Raw genomic sequence first — 14802 nt, 5'->3', positions numbered from 1 at the left:
CCAGGCTGGCCTCAAACTCACTGCGATCCTCCTGCCCAAGTCTCCCAAGTGCTGGGATCACAGTCGTGTGCCACCATACCCAGCCTGTAGCTTCAGAATTCTTAACTGCACATGGTAAAAATTGCATTAGCTTGCTTTAACAGCCTGCATGTCATTTTTGTTGTTGTTTGCCAAACTTGCAATATTCGGGTCATAAATAATCCATGAAGACAGCAATTGGTAATATCAGGTCTGCAGAGTAATCCAAAATGAAAATTTAACAAACAATAAAACAAAATGTATTTACACTGAAATCTTTTTGACAGTTGACAGTGCAAAAGTAGGCCCCAATTTTATTCTCCAGTTATTTCAGTAAGCTATATGGAAAACATGCCTGGTAAAAATCTCTATTCAACTGAAGTGGTCTCTTTGAAAATAATGGGCTCGTTGTGAAATAAAATACCATTTTCTTTTCTCTCATCAGGTTGATCTCCAAGTAAGCAAAAATGTATGCTGTGAAGAGTTTTCATGAAGAAATTAAAGAGAAAAGGTTAAAGCTGTAGAGAAACCAGGTATTTGTATACTGGAGAAACCATCTAAAACAACGGGATGGAGTAAGGCGAAAGGAATGAATACACCTGGGAAATGTTTTACTGAGTTGTCACAGTTCTGTCCATCTTCCGTAAGGATGCCGTAGGGAAAAGAGAATACAGTTTTAGAGAATGCAAAAGTGTAGTGTAAAAATGGAGGCCACGGTTTCTGAAATTCAAGTAGAAAATAAGGATGAGAAGAGAGCTGCAGAAGTTAGCCCTCAAGATGAGGGGCAGAAGGAGAGAACATCGGTGCTTTGCTTCAAGAGAAGGAAGAAAGCAGCCAAGGTGCTGAAGCCCAAAACCGGCGCTGAGGCCGCTGCTGCGGCGAGGAAGGCTCCCCTAGAAGCAGGAGCTTCTGATCAGCCACAGCGGCCAGGGGGTGCCTGGGCCTCGATCAAAGGCCTGGTGACGCGTAGGAAAAGGTCGGATCCTTCAAAGCAGCAGAAGCCATCAGAGGCTCAAGTGCAACGTGAAATAAAGGCCGAGGATGCTGATCTTTCTAAGAAAAAGGCCAAGTCCAGACTTAAGATTCCCTGCATAAACTTCTCAAGAGGGGCGCGAAAGAGTCATCGTTCCAAAACTATAGAAGACCCGGGCTGCAGTGTGAAAGGCCAGGGGCAGGCCGAAGCTTTGGCTGTACACACTCAGACGCAATCCAATGACCAGGCGACAAAGCCTAAGTCAACCCAAGGTCCCAGCGAAGGCGTCTCACAAAAAGACGGCGATGAGTTCTGTGAGTCCAACGTGAGCAACAGCGTCGTGGCAGGAGAGAATGTGGTTTCAGTAGAACTCGAAATAGATAATGGGCATTCCGCCATTCAGACAGGAACTCTCACCCTTGAAAAGGAAACTGAAGTGATGGAGGAGACGCGAAGTGTTCAGTCCCAGCGAGCAGGCCCACTTGAAAGCTCGGAAGCAGTCAGCCAGCAGCCCGTGGCTTCTGATGCTACCCCTTCTCCTGCCACACCGGCTCAGCAAACTGTGGGAAAGCCCAGTGACAGCTCCTTAGAAGGTGAAGCGGACCAGAAAGACCTGGAAAGTGGAGAGACTGCAGCTGAAGAGGAGAATAAGCCAAGAGATACTGAACTGGGCGAAGAATCAGACTTGAAAGAGAATGAGATCAATGCAGAGAAACCCAAGTCAGAAGAAAGCAGAAGAATGGAGCCCATTGCTATTATTATTACAGACACAGAAGTCAGTGAATTTGATGCTAAGAAATCTAAAAACGTCCCTAAGCATTTCTTAATTTCCACTGAAAATGAGCAAGTAGGGTTTTTTGCTAACGACCGTGATTTTGAGGGTAGAACTTCGGAACAGTATGAAACACTCTTGATAGAAACAGCCTCTTCTCTTGTCAAGAACGCTATCCAGTTGTCGATAGAACAGCTGGTTAATGAAATGGCCTCTGAGGATAATAAAATAAACACTCTTCTACAGTGACTCGATTTCCAAGTCGTGGGAGAAAAGGCAAGGCTTAGAGAGGAACTATTTACACATTTGCGGCATTCCTTCTGCAGTAACAAATGACAGATTTACCGTCTGTGGATGTTAAAGGTACCATTCCAGCACAGAAGGACTACAGAATAGATCAAGTTTACGAAGCTCTTTCACCACTGAACTGCAGTCAGGGCTGGCTTGGAGGAAGTCAGCAGAGACTGCAGTGCAAGGTGACATGGTGGGAGTTGCTCCGCGGAGGCTGGCGTCCTCTGGGGAAGGAAGATGTATTTGTTGAGCACTTACAGTGTGCCACGCGCTTCTTCCTGTTCTGGTGTCACAGAGTGTGGTTTCCTTTCGATAGTTCGACCCTGTGTACAGGTCAACATCACATTTGGATTTCCAAGACTTTTGTGTTTTTACAGTGCACTTTTATAGTGTTTAACATGGTGAATCAGGTGAGCTATTTTTGTGAGAATGTGTGATTTTGTTACACTCCTAAGCAGTATACCTCAAAGAATATATTGCATTTTCCTAATTTCAGCAGAGACTGTACAGAATATGTATCCTGGAACTAAATGAGTGATCTCCTGGTTTTGCTCAAGTCCCTTACAAAAGCCATTCACAAGTTCCTTCCAACAGGAAGTAGTGGCCAAGTGCAGACGCGGAGAAATGGGGGTGAGCGCAGTTTCCCCCTCCACCCTCCTTCGGCCGCCGGCAGACCGCTCTATGTCCATTTCCGCATGGGCTTTTCTGCTGAAACCTTTACAGATAAAACAAGGGGAATCGTACTTTTAGTCCAGAAGACAAACTTCCCAAGTAACCGTCATGGATAACACGGCGTTCCTGTTGCAGAGATCGTTCCTAAGTACTCCAGCCAGCAACCGCTCCTCTAACGAGAGAGTGGGTTCTGCCAGGCCCAACAGTGAGGTCCTAGGAAATCGCAGCACCCTAGTGAAAACATTTCTTCTTGGCCAGGAGTGAGCCGTGTACAGTTATTGCTAGAGCACCTATTTTCCGTGTCAGTGTTTTATCGTTGTGTCTCTGTGTTCAGACCAGTTAAAAGCATCTTACGTGAATATTTAAAATTAACTTTTCACAATTTCCCATCCAGTTAATACTTTACAAAAATGAGAAGGGCTCATCTGCATCTTATTCAGAAAGAAGCATCTGATCACATCGACGATTGCCGTATTGTCTGAAAAAGCAGTCCTGTGTCAGTGTCTCCCTGCGTGAAGTGGCGTGACCCTGCAGCACACTTCCCTACCTCACTGGTGAGGGTTCCCGCTGTGTATTCCCTCATTGTCTAAGCAGAGTCGCGGTGTTCCTTACCTGAAGCAGTCAAGTAATGGAAGCAGATGAAGTGCGAATGCCAAAGTATTTGTTGATGAGCTTCATCTTGGAGGAAAGAATGTCAGGTATTTGAAATGACCTGGGTGAATGCTTCATTATTAATGGATAACACATACAGAGTATGTGCTAATTTCTCCTATAGTTTGATTTGTGTGTGTGTGTGCGCACGCGCATACAGACTTAATGGGACCTGTGACAGAAGCAAATCTGACAGGATTGAAGCAAATAATGAATATTAGCAGGATTCTTTGCCAAAGTGCGAAAGTATTTCCCCCAGATTTTCCTGCCTTCCTGTTTATAATCTTGGGGGAAAATCCTTCCATTCGATGAGGTAAAAAGTGGGTTTCTTAAAACACATGCCCAAGAAATCAATTTATTCTAACTGTACAACTTTTAAATATTTTTTATTTAAAAAGATGAAGACATCTTTGAAAAATATTCTTCAATTCACTATATGTGGTGCTAATGGACTTAGACAGCTACCAGCAAATATATTTTAGGATTGGGGCGGGTGGTACCAGAAATCGAACTCAGGACCTTGCACTTGCCAGGTAGGCACTGTGCCACTGAGCTATATCCCCGGAAGCAAATATATTTTAAAATGAGCAATTTAAATAACCTGATTAAGGTTGGTGGGTTTTTACAGTTTTGAAGAATCCTGTCATTTATCACAAGGATGGCACCAAGCTGATGCAGTTACATTGTTTTTTTTTATTTTAAAGAGAATAAAAATTTAAAAAACAATAAAAATGGCTAGATGATAGGAAATTAACAACGGTTGTTATATTGCATATTGTTATCTTCAAAGTAGCTGTTCAGATTACCAGATATAGGCATGCAAAACTGATCAATTAAGTATTAACTGTTCCTTTCAATAAACCAACAGAAATTAGTAGTACAATTATCTTAGCTATCTTGTGTGTGTGTATATATATATATTTTTTTCTCTTCTTTATTTTCTCCTTTTCCCCATCTCAGTTGTTCTTTCCTTTTGAGCAGTTTCTTTCCCTTTCACAGTATCAATTGTACTTTTCAGATTTTACTCTTTCAGTTTCTTACACTAGGGAAACAGCGTGATGTTTACATATGTGGGCTTGGTTTCTTTCACTTACGAGTATGGTTTCCAGTTGCATCTGTTTACCTATAAAAGCCCTGAGTTTATCTTTCTTTATAGCTGAGTAATACTCCACTGTATGAAAATACCACATCTTTTTCATCCTTTCCTTGGCTGATGGGCATTTGGGTTCTTTCCAAGTTTTAGCTATGACAAATTGTGCTGCTGTAAACATGGGTGCACATATATTGCTGTGGTATAATGTTTTCAATTCTGGAAAAACACCCAGAAAAGGAATACGTTGTTTTTAGTAATTTCTTATGAAAAAGCAAAGGAAGGTTTAGGCATATTTTGGGGATTTTAAAAAAGATATCGGTACTAAAATAAATAAATAAATAAAAATTAAAAACAAGATAAATATGTGAAATTTTGGTTAAGAAAGTAACGTTTTTATCTAAATAGTTTCTATGTTTTTTCACAGTGGTTTGATAAGTGTATTTTTGATTAGAATGCATTATGAGTGATTATTTTTATATTATGAGATATATACTCTACTGGTGTTCAATGTTTAGCAGTTTCTTTTCAACCTAATCTGGTAAATTACACAAGGAGGATTTCTATTTAAAAACAGAATCCAAAAATTAATTGGTTAATATATCTGCTACATGGTCAAACCCAATGATAGTAAATTCTAAGGTGATCAAAACTGCATTATTGTGGCCGGGCATGGTGGCGCATGCCTGTAATCGCAGCACCTGGGAGGCTGAGGCAGGAGGATCATTGCGAGTTCAAGGCCAGCCTGGGCTACAAAGTGAGGTCAAGGCCAGCCTGAACTGCATAGCGAGACCCTGCCTCAAAAAGACAAAAACAAAACAAAACAAAAACCCTTGCATTATTATTATAAAAATAAGTAAAAATTAGAGGGCTTAGAAACCTCTCATAAAATATTATAATAGTATTTAGGCAATCTGGTCTTTCATGAAAAACATTAAGTGAACATAAATAGGTTCTTATTCTATTCATATCCAAATAACATTAAAATGGTCATTTAGGGCTTAAATTTAAGAAAACTACATTCATTTTTATATGGATTTATTGTGGTATGAATGCTGCTTTTAATGAATATTTATTAGCTAGGATTCAGTTTCTCTTTGGAAGCGAAAATTTTTACAAGGTTGGGAGAGTTTATCAGATACATGTTAATCTTTTAAGTTTGTTACCTTGAATCAAGAATTATTCACTTTGCTTCTTAGGACACAAAATATGAAAATTCTCTCCTATTTTATGTAGCACTATTCACTTAACATTTTTTTCAAAGCACTTTGCAGGATATAAAAATAGTACCTGGTAACATTTAAGTAAAGGTAGCAGAAAACAAAAGAACTTTCAAACAGAAATTATGTTCCCTGCCACCTCCTCCAGCTCAAAGAATAATAAGCATGTGGCACAAATAGAGTTCTGTAGAAGAGCTGCCTGCATAATTTTCTTTCAAGATAATGTCTTTGACAGCATAAAGTTTGTGATGATTTTAATTGGGCTACTATTTAGTAGGGGCTTAGAAACTTTCTGATGCACTTGAGAGATTATTTCACCAGTAGGCTGGACGTAAGTGAATAAACTCCTTGCTGAAGACTGTTAGAGATACAGTTCATGACAGGGCGCCAGTCTGGCTTCTGCACCGCAGCCCGGACGTAATTTCATCCAAACTTCTAACTTCAAGTTGCCTTATTTTTATAGTTAATTTTTTAGGGGTTTACAGCACAATTTTAAAGGTAACAATTAAATATTAGAGTCCTATTATTTGAAAAGATCCTTTTAATGTTAACTTTACTGAAATATGTAAAGTCTTCCTAATTTCCTCTGATACCAAATATATCTGCCTGCTATTTCTGCATTTTTAAAATACCTTCATGTAAGTTTCACAGTTCTTTAGGTTCAAATTTCTATGATGTTTTATTGTGTACTGTGAAATTTCTTACACAGAATCCAAAATTTCAATTCATAGTACACTTTCAGGTACCTTTTGGAGAGTTCTTTTGTAGTGATCCTTTTTTAGTTACAAAAACTTATGAAAATGAAGCTACATAAAATGTAGAAGTCCTGATTAAATGTACATTGATTCCACACACGTGGGGCGCAGCCCCTGCCAAAAACTCTTTGGTAACGGAGTGGCTCCACCCTCAGGAGTGCAGCCTGGGCAGTGCTGGCGAGAGGAGCTGGGAGGGGAGTTGGTGGCCTCTGGTGTGGGGAAGGTGGTGATCTGAACACAACAGCCGTTTGAAAGCAGTTTTTAAATAAAGAGCACGTTCATTCTGACTTGTAATGAGGTACAGACAAAGGCCTGCTTCATGTTACATATTTATAGTTCTTTGTCAGTAAAAACGTTAAGTGGATGAGCTATTATGAAAGTAAGAATTCCATTTTCTTTTTCTCATTAAAATTACTATTATATTACTGTGGATCAGATGCTAATATAAAAGAAATAATATTCTGTACAGAAAAGGCTTCAGACTGAATTTATGTACTAATTATGAATACAGAATAAATGCTATAATAACTCATGTTTATTCATGTCTTTCAAAAGAAACATGGCAGATTATGTTCATTTGTTCTTTTCTTCTTTTTTTTTTTTTGTCTGTGCAGTTCAGGCTGGCCTTGAACTCACTTTGTAGCCCAGGCTTGCTTTGAATTCACGACGATCCTCCTGCCTCAGCCTCCCAAGCACTGGGATTACAGGCATGTGCCACCACACCCAGCTCATTTCTTAAAATGATAAAGGTCATACTGATGATTTAGTTAGCTCTACCAGAAGTTCTACCTTGCTAACTGGACACTGCACAGATTTTACAAATATACGCCTCAGAGTATATGTTTAGCAAGACATATATGAACCCCTAGAACTCTGAACTAATTCAACCTAATGACAGTTTTGAATTTAAAGCTATCTATATGAATTTGACAAAGGCAGTTTCCGGGCTGGGGCAGTAGTATTTGCCCTTATTAGTAGGGGCCTGGGTTTGATGCCCAGGAACGGGGGGTGGAGGGTGGGCAGAGCTTTCAGCATTTCTTGCTACCCATTAGTTGTCTTTTCTGCACTGTATGAACGAACTGTTGAAAATCTCTGTGGTTTCCCAAATAACCAAGCCATCTTGATACGAGAATGCTTCTTCAGTCGGTACCTGTTAAAGCTGGGTATTTCAACCATTCTGTGTTACCACGGCAGTGATTTCATTCTGCTAACATTAAAGCAGTTTTCTCTTCAGGGTAACTGCATGATAATGGGCTCTGTGAAAGACTTACTTTCCAAATCTTGACTCATTTAAAAGTCGACAGTACCTTCGAAGTCCCAAAACTAAACCTGGCTCCGTATTCCACTTACTTATTAATGTGTACTGTGCACTGCACACAGGGTATTTAACGTCACATTTTTCAGAATTTAGAAGTTTTATTAGTCTTTCTAGTTAAGAAGCTTTTCCCCAAGCTTGTTCCCACAGGCAATTCCGACAATCCATTTATTTATTTATTTATTTATTTATTTAGGTCTGTTTTTGAGACAGAGTCTCACTATGCAGTTCAGGCTGGCCTTGAGCTCACTTTGTAGCCCAGGCTGGTCTCGAACTTTCAACAATCCTCCTGCCTCAGCCTCCCCAGTGCTGGGATTACAGGCACGCGCACCGTGCCTGGGCTTCTGATAATCCTTTTTAAACAGACTTTTCATGTTGAAGTCCAGAGTCCCTGATCCTTTTGTGAGTACTCACTTTTTTTTGTTTTGTTTTGTTTTGTTTTTTTGGTTTTTTTGGTTTTTCTCCGGCACCGGGAACCGAACTCACGACCTTGCACTTGCCAGGCAGGCGCTTTACCGCTGAGCTAAATCCCCAGCACCGTGAGTACTCACTTTTCTGTCTTCCCGGAAAGCTAAAGCTCACAGAGGGCTAAATTAGTGAGCTTTGGAAAGAGTGTGGTTGTTTGCACTGCTCGCACTGCACTTTCATGGGAAATCGGGGTGCAGGCACCATGGACCGTGAGGAAACCCTAGGCGAGGAGAGGCTAGTGAGGTGGCTCCCAGCCTGGGAAATTCCCAGCCTTCAAATAGTCTCTTCACATCTGAACCTGTCATGACAGGGCACAGTGTCTGACGGTTTCTGCACATTACAAGACTAAACATACTTTCCTCACCGTTTGTCTTGTGGTTTAACTCAGGACTTTCAGCCTGGATCTTTTCGGCGGTGCAGTTCCTCAGCCCTCTACTCTTGCTCTGCCCTCCTTGGAGAAGGGGCGCACAGGGTGACACCAAAGTAGATACGTTTGCTCACCTGCACCCAATCTTTCTATTGCATGTGTGCACATACTTGTGCGCACACTTACAGAACACTGAATCCAGGCCTCCTGAGCCCTAAGCAGGTGGAATGTCACTAGCTACAGCCTCCCATCTTCCCCCAAGTCCCCACACTGACCTCTGTGCCTTACAGTCCCAGGAAAGTGTGGTCAGCATGGCCACTTCTGGGCCACACTGGTCATCAGCCGTCTTCGTAACTAATGCAGCAACAGCCATTACTTGAACAGCTTCACGCACAAATCTCAGGACAGGGCTTCCACGTGGGATTGCCATTTGCAGCCTAAGTCTTTAGTCAGTGAATAGCATGTATTTAAACAGGTCGTCCCGAACTGGAGAGCTGCTGTCCTCCTGCATGACCGAAGTGGAATCGCCCTGGTATGGCAGAAGGCTGATGTATACAGAAGGATGAAACAACTGCATTTTACTCAGTTTGGGTGGAAAAGAAAGTTAACCTGCTTTCTGGTCTTGCAGATGTGCCACACGTAGCCTTTTCAGTGATTTCCAACTGCAGAGTGAATTTCGCGGGTTTCCCTCTGTTCTCTCATTGTCTGGTTGATGTGTTTTCCCTGAAGGAGTCTAAATGCACCTGATTTCTATAGCATCTATGTATCTTAGCTTAGTATAATCTCCTAAATCAGTAAAACCTGTCACTTGGTGCAGAAATTCAAAGTGAAGCCAGGCGTGGTGGTGCACGCCTGTAATCCCAGCACTTGGGAGGCTGAGGCAGAAGAATCGTTGTGAGTTTGAGGCCAGGCTGGGCTACAAAGTGAGCTCAAGGCCAGCCTGAGCTGCATAGCGAGACCCTGTCTCAAAAAAACAAAACAAAATAAAACAAAACAAAACAAAAAAACAAAGTGAAGGCTTCACCTCAACGCTGATGGTGGGACAGGAGGGGCAGGGCTGCTGGACACGGCTGTGAGAGCTGCCTCATGCCCTCCTGTGCACAGCCTGAGAGCTGCCGTCCAGGTCTGAGAGCTCTGCAAAGATGTTTTAAATAACAGCCGTCTTCTCTTCCTGTGCTCTTCCTCCCACACTAAAATACTGGTGGGAAGAGGGAACCGGAACCACTGAGCTCGCAGCACCAGATGCTGCGCATATGTGAAAAAAAGAACAGTGTTAGGAGTGAGAACGGGCCCAGTGAGACTCACTGTGAGACGCACTTACCTGGAGCCTTTGGTCTGCATCTAAAACGCTCTCCCCTCACCTTTACAAGTGCTGCAGTTGCCCTTCAAGAATCATCACGGATTCTTCAGGGTTTTCATCCCTCCGAATGTCAGTTCCTCCCAGCCCCAAATTTCTTGAAACTCATATATGGTTGAGTCTAAATTTGTTTTTTGGGATTTTTTTTTGTTTTTCTTTTTGAGACACGGTCGACTATGCAGTTCAGACTGGCCTTGAGCTCACTTTGTAGCGCAGGCTGGTCTCGAACTCGCAACAATCCTCCTGCCTCAGCCTCCTGAATGCTGGAATTACAGGTGTGCACCACCATGCCCGAATCAATTGGCTTTGATGCCTGATTGGAAGGGTCAATGAACTGAGCTCAGATTCCATGACCTTACTTAGTCATTCCATGACCTACCTTAATTTGCAAAATTCCTCAAAAATGTTCAGTATCACAATCACAATTATCTACTGATACAATATATTTACAGGTAAATTAAAGGCACCCTCATCAAAGAGGGATGTCAGGCTATTACGGTACTTAGAATAAAATTTTAGGAAAATTTCTGTTAATCTTAACGACAGCCTGGAGTGGTGGCACACGCCTGTAATCCCAGCACTCGGGAGGCTGAGGCAGATGGATCATTTCAAGTTCGTGACTAGCCTGGGCTACAAAGTGAGCTCAAGGCCAGCCTGAACTGCACAGCGAGACCCTGTCTCGAAAAGACTAATAATAATAATAATAATAATAATAATAATAATGACAAACTACAGCAAGAACCAAAAGTAGCTAATCACAAAATAGTTAAGAGTAATGTGAAATGTGAGTATCAAGGGGCTGGGGATATTGCTCAGCGGCGCAGCACCTGCCTGGCAGGTGCAAGGTCCTGAATTCGATTCCTGGTACCCACAAAAAAAAAAAAAAAAGTTTCTGTATATTTTCAAAAGGTGCACTGGTGCCACCTTTTGGCCAGATGAAAAATTTACACAAATTATCACAACCTCCATTCACAATTTCACCAAGAGACTTTAGAGTTACATTTATTTAGTTCAAACATTATGTGAATAGATTTATAACTGTCTAAATAATACATTTCAGATTTTAAATAATCACATTTAAAACCGTTTAAAAGCTGAGATAAAGGATAATACAATTTACTTCAGAACATACACATACACCAATAGAACAATATAAATTCCAAACATTACTGGGATAGAAATGCCACATTTTTTGTTAATTCCCGACAATCACCCGAAACTCGAAGCTTTCAGACCAGCACCGGTCTACCTCAGCTCTCCCGGCATGCAGGCCGGGTAGTTCCTCAATGGGCGGTCCTCTGCATGGTTCAGCTGGTCAGCAGCACACGCGGCCTCTGTCCACTAGATGCCAGCAGCAGCCTTCCTCTGGCCTCCACCCACCTGTGACAAGCAAAGCCGCTCCAACTGCCGAAGTCTCCAGGACAGGGGCAGCCCTGCGAGACAGCTGGCCGGGGGACGGGGCAGTTATTTCGTCAGACACACTGGGTGCAGGGGAGCGTTTCTGGGTAAGATTACTGTTTGAGACCACACACTCCGCAAAGCCGATGGCCCTCAATCCACTGAAAGCCTGGACAGGACAGAGGTGACCTCGGCCTGACTGCGTGGTCTTGGATGCTGACCCTTTCCTTTGACAGACGCAGAAATTTCACGCTGGCTCTTCTCGGGTCTCAGGCCTGCCCGCTTTGAGGCTAGAAACTACGCCTTTAGCTCTCCTGGTTCTCGGGCCTGTGGACTCACATGGGAATGAAATCACGGGCTCTCCTGGCTCTCAGCTCACCAGGTACAAATCCAGGAGCTTCTGCGCTGCCGTAGTTGCATGAGGCAATCTGTCAGAACATTACCTGTGTGCCTACTGCCTCTCGGTTCCGCTGCTCTGGAGAACCCTGACTAACACACCCTGGCTGAGACCCAGAGCTGCGGATTATGTTGGGGAGGGGGCAGGAGATGTAGCAGGGTGTAAACGGAACAGAAAGAGGAGCAAAGGGAGCAACTTCAAGGAAAGGGCTACAGCACCGGCCTCTGCAGAGATGGCAGCTGGAAAGCGCTCGGTGAGGGCGCCGATTTCCCATACCACCGGCTGTGCTTGGTGAAACGAGGTCCACCGACGCTGCTTCGTGTGACACCCCCGAAACGGTGCCCGCACAGCGACGACGCACCTCAGCACTAGGACAACAACGGGCAGACACTGCTGTAAAGTAAGAACAGTCTATAAGCTAAGCTAAGGAAGCGCTCTGTGATTGAGTCACATCCATTTATTCATCTTGACAAAATACATGAAATCCACTGTTTCTACTCCAACTAGAAGGTACACATTTTCTAAAAGGATTTTTAGGAAAATTCACAGTACACGAGGGAGAAGCGTTTATACAATGTATTATTCATTTCGGTCTCTTGTATTTGCTATGTATTACTTGAACTTTGAGGATTTCTTCAGTGAGTATTTTTTTATTATACAAGCTTTTATAATATGTTTCTTTTAAAGTATTTCAAATTTATACTTTGATCTATTCTGACTAAATTATTTGGCACACAAAGAGAGGAGCTGGTGACAGTTAAAGTCAGCTGCACCGCAGCAATATTTACTAAGCAATCGAGTGTGGTACAGACACCGACTTAAGCACAAAGCAGCCCTCCTGGTCTCAGAGGTAAAGATCACAGGCTCAGGACTGCGTAACCTTACCAGTTTTCAACAAAAACCAAAAAGGCTGGGCACACGCTCATGCCTGTAATCCCAGCACTTGGGAGGCTGAGGCAGGAGAATCACTCCAAGTTTAAGGCCAGCCTGAACTACAGAGCGAGACCCTGTCTCAAAAAAACAAAAAACAAAACCACACACAGAAATACAGTAGAGAATAATCATTTACAGATTTCACTATTAGAAGAATTTAAAAATCATATTAAAATGCCACAGAACTACACTTAAGTTTAAAACATACCAAGATTCACGTTACTTGACGAAAACGCTTCACTGGCCTACTGCTAACCTCAGTTACTACAAAAAACTGATACTTATCATCAAGGACCTGAGTTACAACATCAAGATTTGCCTGTACAGTACAAATAAATTTTAATGGAATTACACATTTTTCAGATCTTTTTCCATGATTAATATGCACTTCCTTCAGTTTTCAGTGAAAGCTTTCCCAGTACTACTTTAAAAGATACTCATGAATTACCAGGTAATATCCTTATTCAACTTCCTAACCCTGTGCACTATTCAGATCATCTTCATCGAAGAAATGAAAATGCTGTATCTTCGTTGGCTGTTCCTTTCTCACATGAAAACAGCAGGTTTAAGGGAACTTTCAATAAAGCTGAAATTGGCAAAGTTTTATTTCAGTAGCCTTCTCGCTTGAACGCTGAAGAAGAAAGGTGATAATTACACTCTAAGGGAAGATATTATGTCTAGAGCATTTGTAAAAAACGGTTTTGTCAATTATTGAATATTAAGTAGTACAAGTTTGGAATTTACAGATTGGAATTCTGAAGGAAATAAGTTTAGCTACAGAATAGTTTTTCTTATATTGTTGGTTTTTATAAATAATACTGACAAAAGTTAACACAATCTTACTACAAATCCTCACAACACCCCTGTGAGGTAGGCATTGCTTTATTCCCACTTTACAGATGGGAAATCACAAAGACAAGAAGAAACAATCTCAGAAGTTGTTTATCAAGGAATTACGGTTTTGTTAGAAGGTAGCTACACTCAGATATTGAGTTCTGTAATATGTCATACGGACAAACACTCAAACATTCTTTCTTTTTCTCAAGAAAACAATGACGTGCGGGATCTGTTTTTTTGTTTTGTTTTTTTTTTTTTTTGGTTTTTCTCCGGTACCGGGAACCGAACTCACAACCTTGCGCTTGCCAGGCAGGTGCTTTTGTCGCTGAGCTAAATCCCCAGCCCCAACATGTGGGATCTGAAAGAAGGGACACTTTAAAGCTCATGCACGAGGAACGTGTGCGCCTGCTACACTGATGAAAGTGCATACTGCATCTCCAATTTTAAGCCTGGTAATCACTACACAAACCACGTTATACAGTATTATGATGATTATTATTGTTTTTGCACCAGGAATCAAACTCAGAACCTTGCGCTTGCCAGGCAGGCACTTGCACCAATGAGCTATATCCCTGGCCATACAGAATTATTAGGATACTGGTTAGTAGTATAGCTCCATTTTGCAGAAGATATAGTCAAAACTAAAAGTCTTACCTGGAAGAACTTTTTAAATTCAAAGTATTTTTTTTTAAAGTGAGGAATCATGTCTTTAAAAAATATAGTAAAATGTAGGGCACAATATTAGGCTTATGACAGTTACTTTTTAAAAATGCCTGCAAAATGAAGAAAAATACATCCTCTTTGGCTCTGTAGAATTCAGCTTTTGGGATTTTTTTCCCTCCTATAAAATGAAGTTAACATGTCCCACTTCCTAAAACAGAATATTATGAGGCCCAAGGGAAGAGCGTTTGTTTGGTTATTTTGTTTGGTTGGTTGGTTAGGGTTTTTCGGTGGTGCTGGGGATTGAACCCAGGGCCTCACGTGTGTTAATAAGCAAGCACTCCACCACTGGGCTGTATCTCCAGCTCCTGGCCTCAAATTTGAAAGCCTCCTGCCTCTGCACCCCCATGTAGCTGGAATTACAGGTGTGCACCCCACACCCAAATGCCTTGAATTCTTAACATTAAAAAAACTATATGAATAAAAAGAGGAATCCAAAGCCAGGCTGACACTGCTGTAATCCCAGCACACAGGAGGTTGTGATCTGATTCTAATACTTGGGAGGCTGAGGCAGGAGGATCACCAAGAGTTCTAAGCTAGCATGGGCTACATAGTGAGTTACAGGCCA

At 42.0% G+C, this 14802-nt stretch overlaps 1 protein-coding gene and 1 long non-coding RNA gene across 3 annotated transcripts in view; one reads left to right on the top strand and one right to left on the bottom strand.

Annotated features, from left to right (window-relative positions):
• Nucleotides 1-2472, top strand: part of Akap5 (A kinase (PRKA) anchor protein 5) — a 10854-nt gene extending 8382 nt beyond the window's left edge. For both annotated transcript variants that reach the window (XM_005399128.1, XM_005399129.1), the window contains exon 2: nucleotides 464-2472. In XM_005399128.1, the coding sequence (XP_005399185.1) occupies nucleotides 702-2012 (1311 nt within the window). In that variant the 5' untranslated portion in view covers nucleotides 464-701 and the 3' untranslated portion in view covers nucleotides 2013-2472. The remainder of the gene's footprint in view (nucleotides 1-463) is intronic.
• An 8445-nt stretch (nucleotides 2473-10917) lies between these two features.
• On the bottom strand, nucleotides 10918-13777 carry LOC106150151. The gene is made up of 2 exons (XR_001236783.1): nucleotides 13126-13777; nucleotides 10918-12137 (listed from the first exon to the last, which is right to left on the bottom strand). It is a non-coding gene; the product is annotated as an uncharacterized LOC106150151 (long non-coding RNA).
• Nucleotides 13778-14802: the final 1025 nt, after the last annotated feature.

This window comes from Chinchilla lanigera, unplaced genomic scaffold, assembly GCF_000276665.1.
Source record: "Chinchilla lanigera isolate Chin_1 unplaced genomic scaffold, ChiLan1.0 scaffold00065, whole genome shotgun sequence".
In the NCBI taxonomy this organism is placed as follows: domain Eukaryota; kingdom Metazoa; phylum Chordata; class Mammalia; order Rodentia; family Chinchillidae; genus Chinchilla; species Chinchilla lanigera.
Note: the sequence above shows the minus strand (reverse complement) of the source record. Positions and strands in the feature narration are given on the sequence as shown.